This window comes from Melospiza georgiana, chromosome 17 (assembly GCF_028018845.1).
Source record: "Melospiza georgiana isolate bMelGeo1 chromosome 17, bMelGeo1.pri, whole genome shotgun sequence".
Lineage (NCBI taxonomy): Eukaryota > Metazoa > Chordata > Aves > Passeriformes > Passerellidae > Melospiza > Melospiza georgiana.
This window is the reverse complement of record NC_080446.1, coordinates 3,109,405-3,128,830: the sequence shown is the minus strand read 5'-3', so window position 1 is coordinate 3,128,830 and position 19,426 is coordinate 3,109,405. Positions and strand designations below refer to the sequence as shown.

The following is a 19,426-nucleotide window of genomic DNA, read 5'->3' as shown; positions in this document are numbered from 1 at the left end:
AGTCTAATGAATGTAGGTTGTCAGGTTTTTGTTGCATGTAAATAATGTGTGTACATTTAATTTTGTACTGGGTGTGCATGGAGGCCACCTGCAGTACCCCATCCCTGTCCCACAGACAGCTCTCACTGGGGACAATTCGATCACAAGACTAAAAGGCAACACTGTGCCCACAAGAATTTTTGATTTACAGGAGAAAATTGGGATGAACACTGCAGGGAAATGCTGGACAGCACCTGAAAGCTTTGTACTGGAACAATTTTAAAGAACAAGTTCATTGGTTGCAAAACTTCTACCTAGGAAGCTGTGAAAGTGAAACATTCTCATTGTGTGTGTGCAAACCAGGTGGTTTGCATTTAGTTCTCAGATTCCCTATGCAAACACATGCAAATGGTTTTTTCTCTCTATTCCAGCATATTCCTTGTGTCTACATTTCTTATGCTCTCCCTGATGCACATTCATGCCATCTTAGACAAACCCATCTGACACTACTCAAAAGCAGTTTGTTCACATCTAAGAGCATAACTGCAAAATTGCAGGTAAAAACAAATTTAAATAATTCCAGGTGTCTGTCAAACAAAAGATGACATGTTATGTGTTTCCTGCACAGGAACTGCAGCCACTTGCTTAATAAAAACTTGTACCCAACCTTTTCATGTGAAAGAGCAGTTCAGAAACAGGACTTTGTTTATTTAGCTTTTGAAGGCTGCCTTTAAGTCAACAGGTTAGATATGCATCCCAGATTAAAGCAACCAAACCACATCTTTTAAGCATCATGTAAGACAAGTGAGTTAACTGCAGCCAAATCCATATTTTTGAGAACTACATAAGCACCAGAGTAGTGGTTTAAAAAAAGCAAGCTACCAACCAGCTGGCTGTATTAACAAACAGGAGAAGATCCCTTCCCAGCACAACAGGCCCACAACACTCTGCAGATATTAAAAGCACTTTACAGTTTTGATTGACAGAAACCTGGCCTAAGCAATTGAGAACTGTGCATTTCATGCAGTCCAAGGTAAAAACAATGTATTAAATAACTTGGTCCTGATAGAATTTGTCAGGCCTTGCCCTGCTAGACAAGCCTGTGTGTGGCCTGCAGTTTCTCAGGCATGGTGCTGCAAAGAAAGGAAGACTTACACAAAAGCTGCATTCTCTCTGCTGTTTGCCCCCATCCCTTCTTTGCACAGGATCTTCTGCCTTTGTCTGAGTGTACATAGACCAGAGAAAAGCTTCAGTTTCTGCACACCAGTAGTCAGGACTTCTGGAAAACAGCTATTCCAATCATTAGTACATTTAAGCTATTGCTTACATTCCTCTTCTGTAATTATATTGCTATAGAGACTTTTTTAAGATGTGGAGAATTTTGGAAGCATTTATAAACAAGCCAGCATATTTATAAACAAAGCATTTTATTAATAAAATGTTTACACCTTTTTTTTTTTTTGCACAATACATCAGACTGGTAGTGATTTAGCATGTTATTACACTATAAAAGTTTATTATGAATGCTTAGGCTGAAAAGGCTGTTTATATTTTGTCAAATCAACATTTCTTTATTTGCATTCTATGCACTATATGGGAGTGTAAGGACTCAAACAAAAAGGAGAGAACAAAAGCCTGGTTTTCCTCATTAGCATCTACAAACCAACAATACAGACAAACCTGTACACTCTCTCAGGACCAGCCCAAGAGAAGACTAAAAAAAAGTCTTAAAACATTCATAAGCTTGGGAATTCATCACTACAATATTTCATCACTAGTAATCTGACTCAACTTCATGCAGTGAAGCAATGGGTGGGAATTTGTGCAGTTTACAGTGCTGCAAATGCTCTGTAACTCGGAGCGGCTTCAGTTTGTTTTAGTAAGAGATAACAGAGTAAGAAGGCACAGACCTTTCAACCCTTGGAACAGGTTAGCCCATCCTAGAATGAAAAGGCAGAATGTTGTTACGAGTGACAAGAATTGCTGACACAAAGGTTAACCTCTACACATTTTACAGGCAAACATTTACTACACTGCAAGAGCTCTATGCATATCAGGTTATTTTTGTGTCCTGAACACACAAATGCAGTTTCTCATTCAGAAAAAAACCTTTTTTTCTTCATTGTCCTCAGTGTGGAGGGTACAAGTGGGAAGATTGCCAGGAAGTCTTAAGCATCTTAGCTACAGAAATGCAATCCATTCCTGTGCTTTAAATCAATTAACTCACCCTCACAGTGTCAGTGTTGGATACACAATTTCAGAAAGAGGAAGTACAAGAAAGGAAGTTAAAATACAGAAGAGTGGACGACAGGCTTACAATAACTTGTTCCTCCAGGTGAATTTGGCCTTCACTATGTGGTAAAATACAGTCATGGCACAGGTCTCAGCTGCTGGGACAGTTTCATAAGGCTGTGCTAATGAATTACCCTTTTGCTTACAAATATTTGCTGCTGTGACAGATACTTCTAGAACTTTGTGGCAAAAGAGACACTCACCACCTATCCTTGTCTAAATCCCATAAGGAAACAAAGAACAAATTGCCAAGAAAACATAATGGATTTAATAGGAAATACATACTGTAACATGAGTAAAAGTGAGGCAAGATAGTAGCAGTGAATCTATCAAGGTGTCAGAGTTACAGAATATTCAAGTGCAACAACTGGATGGAGTATCACACCCACAGTGATGAAGAGCATGACAGAAGGGTGGTCTGTGTCCTTCAACATTTGAAAAAGTTGGTTTGTTCAACAATACTTATGTGAAAACATCAACAAAAGCCAAGCAAAGCAACCCCCAAACTTCTTAAAAGAAAATCTTTACAAAGGTAATTAGCTCCTTAAATAAAATTTATACTTAGTGTTTAAGCAAAAACTTAGGAACATCAATTTGCAGGTTGATGTAACAGGAACAGCAAAATTGTTTCTTTCAAGAAGTCTTAATTCTACACTGAGAAAACTCATCCTACTGCCTCGATTCCTCATGTAAAATAGGGAGCACCAAGTAACTCTCAGCCATTAGAACTTCTCTAAGTATTTCTGAATAGATCTTTATAGCATTTACACTCTGACAACACTATGTTAAAAATTCAGGATTGGGTGTGGTGGGAGGAAATGGAGGGGGGAAGGAGGAAAAAGCTGACCCTAAGCACATTTTGACATGTCAGAGCCTAAGCTCATCAGTATTCTTGGATTTCAGGATAGTCTTATATCCTTGAAAGATTTGTATCCATGACACTTTAGGGATAAAGACTGGTCATGCTTGTTCAAACTTTTCCAAGTTGTGCATTTCTGATGGTAGCTGAGCAAGAAGTGGTTTGCATTCAGATTTTTGAGACCTCCAGAATATCAGAAGGGATTTTTCAGAAACAAACATTAGTGTCAGAAGGCCTAAAATAATTTTAGGGAATTACATTTTGGCATCTGAATTTTTGTATGATACACAAATATGTATTTTCAAGCATATTCCTTTCAACAAGCTGGAGCCATATGACTCAAAGGAAAGCTAACCTGACTATTTTAACACTAGAACCTTTATTTCCATCTTACATTGTAATTCACACCATCATCATAGTTCTGTAAATCTGCTGTCACCTACCATCACTAGGCTGTGATCTATTACCAGAGATGGGATCTGAACATGAAACACCAACACTTTTCTATAGGAATTTTTTGCAGAGTTTTAGAGACTGAATTCCAAGTAAACAATTCTTCCGCTTTGAGTGACTGACTTGTGATGTGCAAACCATCTCAGGTGGCTGTACAATGACTCCCTGCTAGAAAAGCTAAGAAAGTTTGTCCTTTTTTCTCAACTATGAGCCAAAAGCCATTTCTAGAGGCTGTAAGTATTCAGGAGAGATACATGAAGCCTGTTTACAAAATGAGCAGGCAGTGTAGAAGTTGAAGCCAGTGAATTATGCAGGTTCTCCTTGTTTTGGAGATGATTTTGCCCTGCTTGTCTGTGGCTATTGCTGCTGAGTGAGGTTCACTCCAGGGTGAGCAGCTCCACTGTTCTGACAGCTTCTGTCCTGTCAATCATCCACTCCTGTGCAGATTGCTGACACAGCTCACCACAAATAGCCTACACCATCCTTAACACACACTAAAGACTGTTTCACAAGCAAGTATTCAAACATCACTGCTAAAGCTTCCTTTTCCAACTACTAAAGTGTTCTGCTAGAACTAAACACTAATGTGAAGGAATAATTTAACCTTAACAGTGTAAGAAAAAATCTTGCTGAGGCCAACTTTTAAAGCATTCAAGATTTTCACCGTGAATTACTTTTTGATAATTAAAATGAAGCTTTAACCAAGATTGTAGCTCTCCCTCAACCAGGTTGAAGGATTAGACTTCCAAATCAATAAGTAGGTCCTGTCTCTTCTCCTCTTACCCTCTTCCCAAGCAAGTAAATAATCCTTCTTGAGCAGGCTGGTAGCATTAAATGTAAAGCAACACATCAAAGACTCCAGTCTGCATAAAACACCCTCTAAACCATCAACTGTCTGATCCTGCAGCACTTAAAGGAAGGGTCTCACTGATAGCAGCAGGGATCTGGAGTTCAGTGATTTGTTGGACCTAAAATAAAGTCTTTACCTTCACAGTAACAGCAAAAGTTGTTAGAATTGTCTTAGAACTTTTCAAAGCACCTATACCAATTTTCAGTAGTATGATTACTAAATGTCAGCTTCCAAATTTCACCTACTTGGACACTTGACATACCAGTTTTCAGCATGTATATAAAATATTCCACAAAACTACCTGCAGCACAGATTAAGAACCTGGCAAGTCAGCTAAGTGAATGTTTCAAGAGAGGGTCAGATGAAGACACCCTCCAAAACTGGAGAGCACATTCAGGTTGCTCCAAAGCTTAAGAATGAAATATTTATCAAATTTAATTCAATTCTATAACTTTCATGAGAAAGAACTGGTGGTGTTCAGAAGTTGCATTAGTCATATTTTTTCAGCTAAAAATGCTCTGGATCAATGATATAACATACACCTTGTTACATTTTTACATACACGACACTTTGCCCTTCCAAACATGTTCTGCAGAAATTAATCTGTGCAATGTGCTCTGGAATGACCCTGCTTGAGCAGGGAGGTTGAAGCAGATTACTCACTGTGGTCCCTTTCAACCTGAACCATTCTGAGATTGTGTAATCCCCTTTGACACATCTGAAAGTTGAGTCTCTCTGGTGAGCTCCACTCATTAGACAGAAAGACATGGTGGAATAAAACTTTAATCCTGAGCTTTTTAAACAACTTCTTACCAGGAAAAAAGTTATTAAAAATTTAGCTGGAATGGTTGATAATCTGCACTCCAAACACTCCAATACCAACGTATCTCCAAATAGAGAAGCTATGTTAGGACAAAATATAATCAATTCCAGCAAGCCTAGTGCAAGATCAAAGCAGCTGACCTAACAAATTATTAATACCAAAGAAACCACTTTTCTCTACCAAAAATGAAACAATGAGCATGTGCATCTCATGCAGGGAAGATTGCATTCCAGCATTCAGCAGGGCCAGTGATCAATAAACACTTATCTGGACTCAGAAGAACTTACATCAACTGTCTGATTTTTAAACAGGCAAATATTAAGAAGCAGCCTCACTCCAGGGCTGGCAGTTTGGGCAATCTGGAACACTGGCTGTTACACTTTACCTGCAGCAATCCAAGATCAGAACTGCAGAAAGAGCAGGGTGTATACCCTTGAAGTTGGATTTCTTGGGCTCTCAAGAAGCATGGAGCCTGTGGGACTATGGCAAAGAAGGCAGAATTGGCAATGCAGCAGGGGAAGCAAAATGCATGACCAAAATGTAGTCACCAAATATCATTAAACTCACTGATCTGTCAAAAAACTGCCATGGACCAGTTTGCCTGTTCTGCTCCAGCTCCCCAACAATTTTCAGTAACACAAATGAATCTGAAGTACAAATCCTTTCATTTCTTACAATTTTTTCTACATTTCCTTCAGAGAAAATACTTGAGATGATAGAAAACCAGATTAAAAAAAAAAAGAATAAGCATCATCATGAGCTCAGTTGGATACTAAAGCTAACCAGCATATTTTAGTATATACTCAAGTCTATTAAGCTCTTTTTCTTCAAAAGTATAAAAGTTTCTCACTAGTGCTGGTAAGAAACAAAAAGTAAAAATAAATAAAATAGCACAAACAGGTATGGTCAACCTATAGTTTAATTGAAAGCCTACTAAAATCCATACAGAATAAGCTAAACACTGATTTGCTAAAAACCCTCACAGATGAAAAACCCCAGGAACCAAGAGGTAATGATCTACATTACCACATGTCTTAAGGTTACTTCCTATGTGTATTTGTGTGCCTAAAATAGGAAAGACTGGTGCACCCTAGATGAAAGCTTGTTCAACAGACAGGCCTTGTGCTGCCCCAACAGGATGTTCTATTGGCCCTTTCAAATGTCATTGAAAGAGAAAGAACTTCATCTGGCTCTGGATGAACTCACAGTGACAATATCTAAAATGCAGGAAAAAACCCTGATGGAGATTCCCCAAGAGTTTATCCCTAGGTGTGGAATGGAAGGAGTGTAGAAGACTTTATTATTTTTTACTGTTTTTACATAATTTATAACACTTTAAACACTGGTCTCATAAATATAATATGAACACTTTACACATGCCAAGCAATTAAAAGCTTCCCCAAAACCTTGTAGGTCTTATCAGAACCACTGGCAGCATCTGTTTACAGCATCTCTTTTTAGTCAGTAACCACTTCATTTAGTCAGATCTACGAGTAATTTTCTTTAACCAATATCTTAATATTAAAAAAACTCGTAACAACAAAAAGATGCCTATCAGCATACCAGTTTGCCTTAAAGTGATTACAGTCAGCATGAAAAAGAAGATTGTCTGTGGTTTAAGATCTGTTGCTTGTGTCCCCACCCCCAGTGCAGATCATCCTTAAATAAAAAGTGCAAATGGGATTTGGGGACTGGATGGACTGATTTGCCTACTATTTGTCTTCAGCTGCTTATTCTGTAGCCATCTCACATCAACTGTCCCATCATACTTTGGAGCAGCTACACCAAAATTTAAAATAGGCTCACTGAAGAAAAGGAAGAAATGCCGTCTAACTTCCAGACTCCTCCTAACCCAATCTCCCACAAAAGTGCTCATTTCCCTTTTTACAAAAACCCTCCCAAAACCTTGTTTACAAAGCTACGAAAACATTTCAGTTCTACCATCCATGTAGTCACCTTCCAATCGAGCAAGGCCAAAGAAGTGATGATGGATTCCCTTTGAAGGCAGGGACACTGCACGCTGTGGAGGCCAGCAGGCTGCCCTGCCCTCTGCAGTCCTTGCTGCGCGCAGGTGTCCGACGAGCCGGGCCCTTCTCGGGGACCTGGCGTCTTTGAACACCAGCAGATAAAGATCTAAGACTGATAGATAAACCCAACGTGAACTATTAACTTCCAAGACCACCTACTGTATATAAAGTTTGACTTTCTAAGGGGTCAGTCAACAGCAGCTGCGCTTTGTCACCGATGGCTGTCGTCGAAGCTTGAAGCCCTTCCCGCTGGAGGCGGGGTTGGTGTCAGTGGATGGAATTCTGCGACCTACAAGGAGGCAGGAAAAAGAAATATATAGGAAATGTTAGATTTGAAACTGATTCTAAGCATCTGGTGTATGCTCTGTATACAAAAATGTGCCTTCAATTAGCTGTAGGTCACTAGGGATGCCATTCCTGCCCAGCAGGATGGCAGCAACAGTCTGTGTTATGTCTGTAAGAGGGACGGCTGCACAAAAGGACAGCACAGGCAGTCTGAAGTCAATTTAGCAGCAGTTCCACTTCAGATTCATCTAGACCTGGACAGCTAAGCTGTAAAAGCACTTGGAGAATACTTTGCAGGATGCAATACCATCTGGAATAGCTTGAGAACAACCATGTTGACCTGGATTTCCACAGATTACCTGCATTGGGCTTAACAAAGGAGTGCTTGTAGAGAGAGCAGCTTTACTCATCTCATCAGTCTTTACAATGGACTGTTCCTGCTTGAGCATTCTCTTCTGAAGAGGATTTATGATTTTTTTCCCCCCATAATTTATTCAACATCAATTTCAGAGAGCAACTATTAAGTCAATAAATCAGGAAGCTAATCTACAGCACATAGTTTTTACATCAGCTTCAATATATTCAGCTGCTTCTATAGACCTTTTTTTTTTCCTTAAGTCTGATGTTTCTGTAGTTAGTCCTCTTTTCACAAACAGGCTGACACACCTGCACATTGGTGCTGCTACTTGATACATATCCTCCAAATAGTATTGCATAGAATTCACTTTGGAATACTGTCTTTTTATTCATACATATAAAAAGTATCATTGTTGTCCTCACCACAAATGGGACAGAAAAGATTTGCAATTTAATACAAAAAAACCCCCAAGGTACTACAAACATACTTGAGGAAAATTTACATGCAGTAGTTGCTATTCCCCATGTAGTAATTCGGCATTTATGAATTTTTATATTTTTAAAAATACATTTTTTTTAGCCTAAGTACAAGCACTAAGAGTGAGAACTTAATTTTCTCAGATGTATGAAGTCTGGATTGTCCTCATGCCATTTCCTTCCTCCTCCATAACCTTGGAAGCACTAATTGGAACAGTCAATAACAGACATGGTAAGATGACACTGACTTCTGACAGGAGTACCAGGCCTGCTGTTTATCCAGCAGCATCACAGTATGCTGAAAACCTCTAGAAGGAATATTTAGAGGTCATTAGGTGACCAGAAATTCATGCAGCCCATTTTGCAGTTTGCAGTCATGTCAGATTGTAATGACTTTAGTATAAAGTCCGTAAATTTTCACCCAAACAGCAAAAAAAAGTAATATAGAAATCAAATTTCTACTCAAGCTTTTTGCAGAAGAAAGTAGTTTAAATACTTACTAATTAAACTGTTCAAATACTTACTAATTTCTATAAAGAGTTCATTAATGTTTATTGCATTTTTCGCACTTGTCTCTACAAATATTGCATGAATGGAATCTGCATAGTCTTTAGCATCTTTTTCCATGACTTCTCTGGGAAAAAAAAAAATAAATTCATGAATGCACAAGAAACCATTACTCAAAACCTTAAGGGACAGATAAAGTTTTTAAGTGTCTCCTATTATGAATATTTTAGCTGTTTAGCATCACAGTGCTCCCTCATGCTGAAGCTCATTCTTTACCCTGTGCTGTCTCCCTGCCTTGAGGTATGAGCACAGTCATGAACTACCCAAGGCCTTCATCCACCTGACAACACTGCAGTGAATTTGTCTGCAGTGCTCTAAGCCTAGGCCTGCAGTCAATCCTTCTGGTGTGCTATTCACCCCACTACCTTCATATGTCCTAAGATCCTAAAGCATTATTTCCAATCATGTTGTGCATTTCTTATGACTGTTTACCAAACCAAAGTATCTCCCAACACTGCACAAATCATCCGCACAGCATTTACTTTGCATGAATGTGTAGCTATAAAAAAGGAATATTTTTATACTGAGCACACAGGTGTACAAGTTATTCTGCACCCCAAAGCAGGCAAGTTGATGATTTTGTATATTTCCTGAAACAAAATGAAAAATACAAACCCCAGTAGCTGTAAGGAACTCTGGACTTTACATTGTATCACTTCATGTACAATTTCTACCACACACAGGCTACTTTCAGTAATGAGGGACTTTAGGATATCAAGAACATGGACTTTGAGCAGTCACTCAAATATTGCCTTTGACTAAAGTACAAGGAATCTTCCTCATTAGCTTGAAGAGCAATGTTTACACTTCTGATGCCAGCTGAGCATGTGAGATGTGAATTCTGTTTCAAAAAATTTTACACCCTATTTCCTTCAAAAGACATGCTACTTCTAATGAAAGTTATTAGAGCTCACTAGATAACTTCTAGGTATTAACAATTTGTAAAACCATACTCAGAGCAACCTTTGCAGTGGTTCTTTAAACATATAACCAGCTGTCTCCTTTGAGACACCAGCTGTGGTGCCTTTTCCAGCAAAACCTAAATCCAAGAAGTTTACACACACCTTCTTTCTGAATTTTGGCTTATTTAACCAGGACATCAATAAAAAAGGCCTTCTTTTGTTTTTAGTACATGCCTTCCTGAAAGTTTGGCTGTTCATAAAGTTTCTCAAGAGCTTTTCCCGCTCCCTGCAACTATTTTGGCCACAGCCAATTCCAGCCCAATATTTCAGCAGGGAAGGAGGGCACCTGAACAAGCAAGTTAGAAAAACCTACACAATGCTTTCCAACAGGCTTGGTGTTTTTCCTAACAAAATGAGGTGCTACAGACTGACAGGGGCACTTCTTGTAAAGTGAGGTAAACAGCTTCTATTACACTATAGTTTCACAGGCAGTTTAGGTTTGTGTAACTTGGCACTGCCACCAGAAAAGGTAATCCTGTCTCCCTGTAAACTGCTCATTCCTAACTCTGCTATCCCCACACCGCTATGCCAGCAAGTGTTCATGGTGTGAGAAAGATAAATATACTTGGATCAGGTTTTTTGGTTGTTTTTTTTTAAGGGTTAGTTTTAATCTGGATCTATTTTACAGCCCAATTTACTGCCCAATCACACGTGTACTCACACCAGCACAGGAGAGGAAGTGGGTGAGACCATCCAAGGGCAGACTAACCACATCTTCTGACAGCACAAGCAGCTCAAACCCCATGTCCTCTGACAGCAGAAACAGCTCAAATCCCTTGTGAAACTACAATACTACAGCAGAACAGCTTAAATTGTTCTATACCTTTCAGCTGCTCTAAAATATTAAAATATTTAATGCTAGGGGCTTAAGGAAAACCCTCAAAATATATAATATATAAAAAATATAAAAATATACAAAACATAAAATATATAATAACAGCAGTTATTTACCTGACATCATTAAGATCACACTTATTTCCTGCAATAGCTACAACAATGTTGGGAGGTCCATGCTGGCGAAGCTCTTTAACCCAGTTCTTTAATGTTGAGAAAGTTTCCTAATGTGGGAAAAAAAAAAAGAGGACGGAAAGAATTAAGAAATTAAGAGTCAGAACTGGCCCATGACACAAATAAAAAACCCCAGAAGTTGTAATGCTGGGTCAAGATCAGGTTTCTTACCTCTTTTGTGATGTCATACACTATAATGGCTGCTGCTGACCCTCGGTAATACATCGGGGCTAAAGCTCGGAACTGGAAAAGAGCAAACACAAACCTCATCTTCCACTGCCTCCAGAACCTCACTAGCATTAGTGGTACTACTGAAAAAAGGGAAAACCAAGATCACAGCAGTGAGAAACTTTCCTTCACAGTCACAATTAGCCTGTGCAGTAGAGCACATAATCTCCCAGGAAGGCATTGTTCTCCTAAGGACAGCAATAAATCCTGTGGGGCTCAGCAGCACCTACTGCAAACAGCAGCAAAGCAAACTTGATCTTATTTTGCCCAGATTAGAACCTCTCCCTGAACACACTGTCTACACAAACATGCATGTGCTCAACTTCAAACACCAAACAAGGGCAAAAATGCAGGGAGAAGCAAGGTCAACTTTGACTAAGACAAAAATGCTAGTTAAGAAAACTAGCATTTATTAATTTTGATCTGAAATGCTCAGAAGCTGCTGTCAACTCCTAGCCCCATGGATCAATCAGCAGTCTTCAATGCTAGAAATGTTGATTTCTTCAGAATCTAACTTATGGCTTTAATGATTTTGCTTCAGTTTTTCCCTCAAATTTAGAAGTATGTTTAAACCAAAAAATTGCAAAAGCCCACACCTATCTGCCCTGTCGCAAATAGAGCTTTAAGGAACATGCTAGATAAAAGGCTGCTTTCTTGTGATTTTCAGAATGAAATCTACAGCAGGTCTGTTTGCTTTGCAGGGCTGTACTTTTGAGTAGACAGAACCTTATGAATCCAGTGCTAAAAAAAGTAATAAAGTAGACAATCAAGTTGCATCAAAAATCTCAATGAAGAATTCTTAAGAACAGTGGGATATTCTGCCAACTTTAAAAAAGCCAAGACAACCAATCTAGCAACCAGAACTCCCCTTCAAAGTGCAGAATAAACTGCATGTATTGGTTTCATGTAAGCATTATGATTTAGAGCTTTTGTGCATCTTATTACTCAGGGTAAAAATAATGAATTGGATACAGTTTTTCATAAAGGCTTATTCATTTCTAATAAAATACCAATTTCCTTTTGCTTAGTACAGTTCAACTGAGAGCAATATAATAAATCATAAAAATCTTGCTATAAAGCAGAATTCCAGACCATTTACATTTGGTTCTCAAATTCTGTTTTGAAAATAGGATTTTGAATGCAAAGTTCAGAATATAAAAATATTTAATAGTGGGAAAGGGAAACATGGGCAGGCATTCAGTTCACATTGGGACATAATCTCTCTCTTCCTTCTAAGTACTGAAATATAAAGGGAAACATATTTGGTAAACCACCACTTGGACTGGTTGCAACCTGGCTTTTTGATTATTCACTATTTACATTGGGAATAAACCAACTTTCACTAGCTGATTTTGTATTACTCTCATTTCCTGTCTGCTAACACTTAGATACTTTTTTCCACCTAAGAGCAGTCAGCAGATAAAATATATTAACAAAACAGATGTTACCAGGAACACTGGATTTTCCTTTTGCAATTTTTCCAAAGACTTCAGCTTGGCCCCCAGCCTCCAATTTGTGTTTTGAGAGAATTATTAATGTAATTATGCATAATGTAACTATGCAGGGAAACTCAAAACTCTTAGGTAAGAAGGCAAAAATCCTAATTACTGTAAGTGACCTCCTATCAATTGAACTCAGTGTAGAAGAAATGAGAGAAGAAATAAGGTATGTGTGTAAATGAGGCGTGTGAATGACTTGGTGCACATTTCCAGCTCTGGAACAAGGCTGTCCAGCCACCCCAAAGCCACTGAGAGCAAGGGGGTGCCCAGTGCAGTGCAGCACTGTTTGCAGCTGGGCTTTTGAAATGGGAAACAGCAAACACTCCTCAAGAAGCCAGGACTGTGAATTCCATGCATTCCACACCATAGCTCAGCAGAGACATTTCAGTTCCAAGAATGGTGTGGACATTTTTAGTATTCCAGATCTATTCCACAGAGGGAATCCCTTCCATAATTCATTGGCAGATATGTTGCATGACCAGAAAACTGCTACAGATTTCAGGCCGGGCAGGTGTACAGCCCATTTGTGACAGCAGTGACAGTGCTGCCCTGCTCTGGAAAAGGAACCTTTGTGAAGACACTGAATCATTTCAGAGCAAGCATGCCTGCTCACATTTCACTGATTCCCTTGATTACATTGGAGTCTCAAGTGACTTCTCTCAGATATGGAATATAAACTGCACAGGTATCACAGCTCCTGGCTCAGAGTCCTGTAAAGACACCTTTCCTTTTTTGATTCAATAAAGATATCAAGCTACTTGTATGGAAGAAAAGTAAAGAGGTATCACTGAGAGTCCAAAAATAGACCAGGAACATGCTGGTCATGTACAGAGATGCTTCCTCAGATTAGATGTGCTGAAGCCAAATTCCAGGGTCCTCCCATTGCCTGCACAGTTAAAGTGAACAGGATGGAATCTTAAAACATAATGGATGCTTCCTGCCAAATAGTGGCAGGCATGTTTATAAAGCTTTTCATTTAAGAGTACCAACCTCTAAAAATTCATACTCTACCTCTCAGAATATCACTTTGCAGCAATAACATTCCAGAATGGGCTATGATGTTCACTCAAGACAAACTATTTACAGCAAATGCTGACTGACTGCTGGGAATGGAAGGGCTCAGGATATTTTTGATAACACAGATACTATTGGACATATTCCTGGGAAACATCCCTGACAACTTCAGTTTGCTTTATATGGTGCTGCTGGAAGGAAACAAATTGTCATTCAAAACTGACAGCACTAAATCACAATACAAATACACTTGAGTTATTTCCTAGGCTGTTATCAAGCCAAAAAGCTGGCAGCTCAGCTCCACCAGGAACCCTAAAGGTCAGGTCCCTGTGGACAGGGATGACTGAGGCTTTACAAAGTGTTTGTTTTGTTTGTTATTATTGGGAGGATTATTTTGTTGGTTTGTTTGTTTGGGTTGTTTCTCAAGCCAATCCTGAAAAGCAGTACAGCTGTATTTGCCAATTCTTATCCTAAAGTTCTAAGCCAACCTTTATCACAGTTACCTCACATCCTAAATAAACTCATCTCCAGTAATTGGCAGCTGCCAGCAGTTCACTTGCAGTCAGAGCAAGAATAAGCACTGTTAATGCAGCTACTGTAATTTCTACCACTCTTACTAGTAATCCATAAGCAATCAAGCTCCCTAGAAAAAGTCTTCCTTTTAATTCCAAGTGAAAATCATGCAAATTAATTAGCTGGGATTTCATCTGATTAGTCATTTCCTTCAAAGCTTTTGTTGCTTCCCTCAGAACTATGCATGCTGCAGAGATCAAAACCCCAAACTACCAAATTAAAATTTAAATTTCAAAAGAGATTGGACACAGCTTCTAACACCATCAGATTTGATTAGCAAAACTTTACAAAAGAATAAAAGAGTAGTTATCACCTGTAACACTGCTTGAAACTGCTCTGGAAAACCTAACTCTACATCCTACTCACATTTACAACCCCAACAGGGAAGCTAACAGAATATGTCAGCAGTTGTATATTTTTCCAGAATCAAGGCCTTACTTGTACTATGAAACATGGTAATTCATCTCACTTTGATTCTTGTGTTGCTGCACTGACAGCAAATATTGCAGTTGGAGGTTTAAAACTCAGCTCAGAAATGGTACTGGAGAGAGCTGCTGGCTTCCCCCCACAGCAGCCTTGTTCTCTGTGGAAAGACCATTCTCTTTCAGTGAATCTAAACTCAGACTATTGTTTCATAAACTCCTCCTAGGTAATCTTCCTTACCTTTACACTTAAATCATGACAATGAAAAATAAAAACATATCTGCAGCACCCACATATTGATAGGAATCTGCACAGAAAATGTGTTCTAATACATGCGAGATCACTTGTGACTTCCAGGGGCAGAGTAGAAAACAACCCAAACTGGCCCAAACTTTCTCCACAAATATTGGTTATACTTACCCTCTCCTGTCCAGCTGTATCCCAAATCAGGAATTTATGCAGCTCATTTTGATACTGTACAGTCTTGGTCATAAATGAGGCTCTGAAAAAAAAAAGACACAGTTCAGGCTTTTTGAGAATGTAAATATATCCTCAGAACATTATATATATATAATTAAGAATATAAATATATCTTCAGAACATTCATTACCACCATGAGCTTTCAAGAAGGTTCACATTCCAATAAAAGTGAGCCTAGTTGCATTTCAACACCATTAATTAGCTGATGTATTTCTGCAATGAGGGAAGAACACCAAAGTGAGAGGATATCTCTTGTAAAGCACAGCAGAGACTTTCACTTCCTTCAAGACTGCTGCAAATTATGCATCAAATCTGAATTCTCTGGTCAATAGGGAAACAGTTTCCTGAATCATAGAGTCTCACTGAATTTATCTTACTCGGTTCTACAAACCAGAACATCCCTGTACAGTCATTTTGAACTGTAAAGTTGTGTTTCTGTAATTCACATCCCAACTAAACCATCCCCAGTGGTACCTGACAAGAGGCTTCTCAAAGTCCTTTGACAATTGAGTGGACAAACCCCTCCAAACAGGAGTTATCCTTGATGACTTTTAGTAGGAATAATGTCTGCTTTGTTATTAAATTTCCCAGCTGCTTCTCCCAGCCAAGTAGGCACTATAACTTGTTTGATATTCCTTTTTGATGCTATAATGAATATCCTGCAGTGCCTAAAGTATTTGCTGGTTAAATCTGCCCTCTGCATCCTGAGGGGAGAAAAGCTGCAGAATTCTGACAAGGCTTCTGCAGCTGCCCATGTCAGGAATTGAGCAATGAACATTGACAACAACAAAGTGTGATTGCTCAGCTGATTCTAAGAGGAATGAAAACAGGACAGGAAACAAGATTGTATCTCATGAACTCAAAGACCCAGAGAATAAAGTTGAAACAGTCTCAGCTTTAGTTTTGCAAGACACTCTTCTTTGTCTTTTCCACCTACTATTCCCAATTGGGAATTAAAAGCAAGGCATAAAAAAAAAGGCAAAAAATAATTTACTTTAAGTTTTTGGACTGTGTATCTTGTTGGAGCTTTACATAATCCCTACATTTGGGCAAGTTTTGATTCTTTAATATAGCAAATTACCAAAATAACCAGTCCTAAGAGCAGTGAATGATTTTGCTAAGGCTGGTAAAAGATAGATTTTCAGTCTATCACTTCAAGCAGCTATAATGTTCTCAGTACTGCCAATAAACCTCTGTTAACAGAGAAATTCAAACAAAAGCACACTTCTACAGAACATTTTGCAGTTTAACATCAGTATTTATGCTCAAAAAAAGAGGAGGGTGTAAAGGAAAAGAGAGAGACCACAGAGACCCCAATTTTTCAGAAGGACAGGATGAGACACAGCTGATCTTTATCAGCAGGATCTTTTTTGGTAGAAGCTGCAGCAGAGCCTGTGGGACACCACACCTGAGACAGGAAGTTGTGCTGACACTCCCACACACCTCTTGGCATCAAGCAAAGTTCCCTAAGCCAAAAATTGATTCTGATCAAAGCAGCCCAAAAAAAAAAGACAGCAAAAGAAAGAAAAAGATCCAACCACTCCAAGAATTCCTGATGCTTGCTCTTCCTTCCATCCATTCAAAGATTTGAGATCAATAATGTTGCTACTCTGAGGCTCAAATTTCAAATATTCCCCTTACCCATGAGACTTACTGCAAAAACAGTTTCATCAGTTAGATTTGTGTGTGCATTGCCTACAGATGTGTAACATTTTAACTAATTAATGGTGAGACCTACCTGAATTAGTATGTTAACCATCCTCAAAAACCTAGGAGACTTACAGTACTTGAGTCTTAAAATACATGAATTAGAAACCGTGGAGTTGCATAATAATTAGAATTTGAAATTTAAGAGCTGTCCATGAGAAAAGCATGCTGTCCCTTTAGAAGAAGCATCTGTAGTGTAATTTATTCATTGTTAGCTTAGATTAACAATACAAAAATGGGTCCAGACCTTACACCTGAAAATGGAAGCTGCAGGAGTGCTGAGAACACTCCCACATGTCCTGAAGTAGCTCACCAGCTTAATTAAGGCTGCAGTTATGTTTATTACCACACTCAGCTGCCACACACGAAGAACTCCCAAGTGATCCATTCAGGTAATTTCATTTTATTCTTGCATAAATCACATTTACTTCGTTTAGTTTCTTACCCTATTGTTGGGTTGATGTTGGGATCAAAGCTATCTTCAACAAATCTCCACACAATACTTGATTTGCCCACACCAGTGTCCTAAGGAAAGAACAGAAACAGTTGAAAGCATTATTAATTACTACAGACATGATTCTTTTGTCCTCAAATCCTGCAGTAAACTGCAGTGAATAACACATTCCTGCAGAGAATCTCAGAGAAGTTGTGAAATCCTTCAGGTATTACATTAATTTAGTAGAAAATGAAAGGTCTGTAACAAGTTACAGCTTTCTAAACAAAATTGTTAAAATCTGCATTCACATATTATTACTCAAACTTTAAGCTTTTTTACAAAGCTATGCACACCTTCCAATAGAACAGCAGTGGGAAAAGACCACTTTTGGTAAAACATACAGCAACTGAGTACAGCTTACCAGGATAGAGGACCAGTGGAGTACATGAAATTATACAAGTGTGACACATGCATTCAACCTCTGACTAATGCTGTCCCACCCTGCTTAATGAAAGACTTGAAATTTCTTCTGTGACACACCTGAAACACATTACTAATGCAACTCTACGTGCTAAAAATGGTGAAAGAGGAAACAAACCATGAAGATTCTGGATTGTGTATATCTTTGCACTATCAACTCCATGGTTAAAAAGCAAAAGATATAGAGAAGTCACATTTAGAAGTGAAATTAAACTTTTAGCTGTAAAACACTTCTCAGTAGAAGCTGGACATTTGAAATTGTATTTTATTTAAGATGTGTGAAGACAAACTTTTTGCTTTACATTTCCCGAGTAATTAAAACTTTAAGAAATAAACCCCTGAAGAATTGCTTCACTGAAAATGAAGTTTTACATCATTCATGCTTTTTTTTCCAAACCTCCTGAATATTGCAGTAATTTGGGTACACTATGTACAATTGTGTTCATCTTGCCAAGCTATTTTCCTTTTGAAAAAAAGCACATCACAGCTCTGTATTTTTCACTGTTTGCAGTCTCATTAATCAGAGCAAATCTTAAAAAGACAAACGCAGATGTGGCTCCTGGCTCAGGGAATTCAAGGACAAGTTTTCGTGGGTGCTTATTCTCCTTTTCTTTTGTACTAAAAGGTTTCTCAGGCCAGGCAAACACAAACAGTATTTATCCCAAGTACCTGCACAACACGAAGGGCACACAAACACATAATCTTCCCCTCTGAAGGGCAGGGTGGCCATTTAAAGCAGAAGACAACTCTGAACAGAGAGTTTTAATGCTGGTAGTGACACCTCCACCTGTTCACCGTGGGGCCCTCCAACCAAACCAAGACAACAAGCAGCTTCATATTCTTAAATTTTTAAACTTCTGCTTCGCTTTACTCCACGTCTCCTCCTTCCACCACCTGCAAGACTTTCCTGCAAATGTTCCTACAATATAAGTTCAGGCCCCTCCCTCTCTCCCGCCAGTTAGATTTCAGGTGCTTCTATTTATTTTGTGCACTCCAAGCCCGAAAAGGCCTGAGAGGAAGAGCGAAGGGCGCATTGGATAATCGTGCTTCCTCTCTTACTTTTTAGAAAGGAGAACAGGGCAGAAAAGAAGCGATATTGACCCCTGGCAGACGCCTCCCTCGCGGACAGGAAGGCGCGTCCGCCCGGTCCCCTCAGAGGGACGGGGCGAGGGCCCGGCAGCGCCCGGGGAGCGCTCAGCACACTCGGCGCCCCTCCGGGCTCTGGCAGAGGCTCTCCAGGCTCTGAGAGAAGCTTTCCGCCATCGCCACAGAGCCTCTCCAGCCCCTGACAGAGGCTCTCCGCCATCACCAGAGGCTCCCGAGCTCTGACAAGAGGCTCCCCGCCACCACAGAGCTTCTCCAGCCAGCCCCTCATTTCCCTCCCACCCTCTCTCCCGCCGCCCAGCACTTACCCCCAGAAGGCAAACTTTCAGCTCCCTCAGAGCCATGGCCGGGCAGGCAGCGCCTTCAGCGAGCGCCTGAGACGCGGCCCAGCACGATCATCGCCGTCCCCGCGGCGGCCGCCCCCCGCCCGCCCCGGTTACCCGCACACCGCGCTCCTCCTCAGGCTGCGCGGACGCGCCGCCATCTTGGGCGGCCACCGGAGTCCCCGCCCGTGCCCCCCGCTCGCTGTTGTCCCCCTTGGGC

At 39.7% G+C, this 19,426-nt stretch overlaps 1 protein-coding gene across 1 annotated transcript; it reads right to left on the bottom strand.

The window, feature by feature from the left end:
• Window positions 1-1,430: 1,430 nt before the first annotated feature.
• RAB22A (RAB22A, member RAS oncogene family) lies at window positions 1,431-19,313 on the bottom strand. Its single transcript, XM_058036600.1, has 7 exons — window positions 19,192-19,313; window positions 17,309-17,388; window positions 15,097-15,178; window positions 11,111-11,182; window positions 10,883-10,989; window positions 8,927-9,036; window positions 1,431-7,572 (listed from the first exon to the last, which is right to left on the bottom strand). The coding sequence occupies exons 1-7, from the start codon at window positions 19,225-19,227 to the stop codon at window positions 7,475-7,477; spliced, it is 585 nt and encodes a 194-aa protein (XP_057892583.1). The 5' UTR covers window positions 19,228-19,313; the 3' UTR covers window positions 1,431-7,474.
• Between the last annotated feature and the right edge of the window lie 113 nt (window positions 19,314-19,426).

Coding starts and splice junctions, on each gene's coding strand:
- RAB22A (XM_058036600.1), bottom strand. CDS start 19,227: ATGGCTCTGAGGGAGCTGAAAGTTTGCCTTCTGGGG. Junction 17,389..19,191: donor TGAAAGTTTGCCTTCTGGGG/GTAAGTGCTGGG, acceptor TTCTTTCCTTAG/GACACTGGTGTGGGCAAATC. Junction 9,037..10,882: donor TGTGATCTTAATGATGTCAG/GTAAATAACTGC, acceptor TTTTTTTCCCAG/AGAAGTCATGGAAAAAGATG.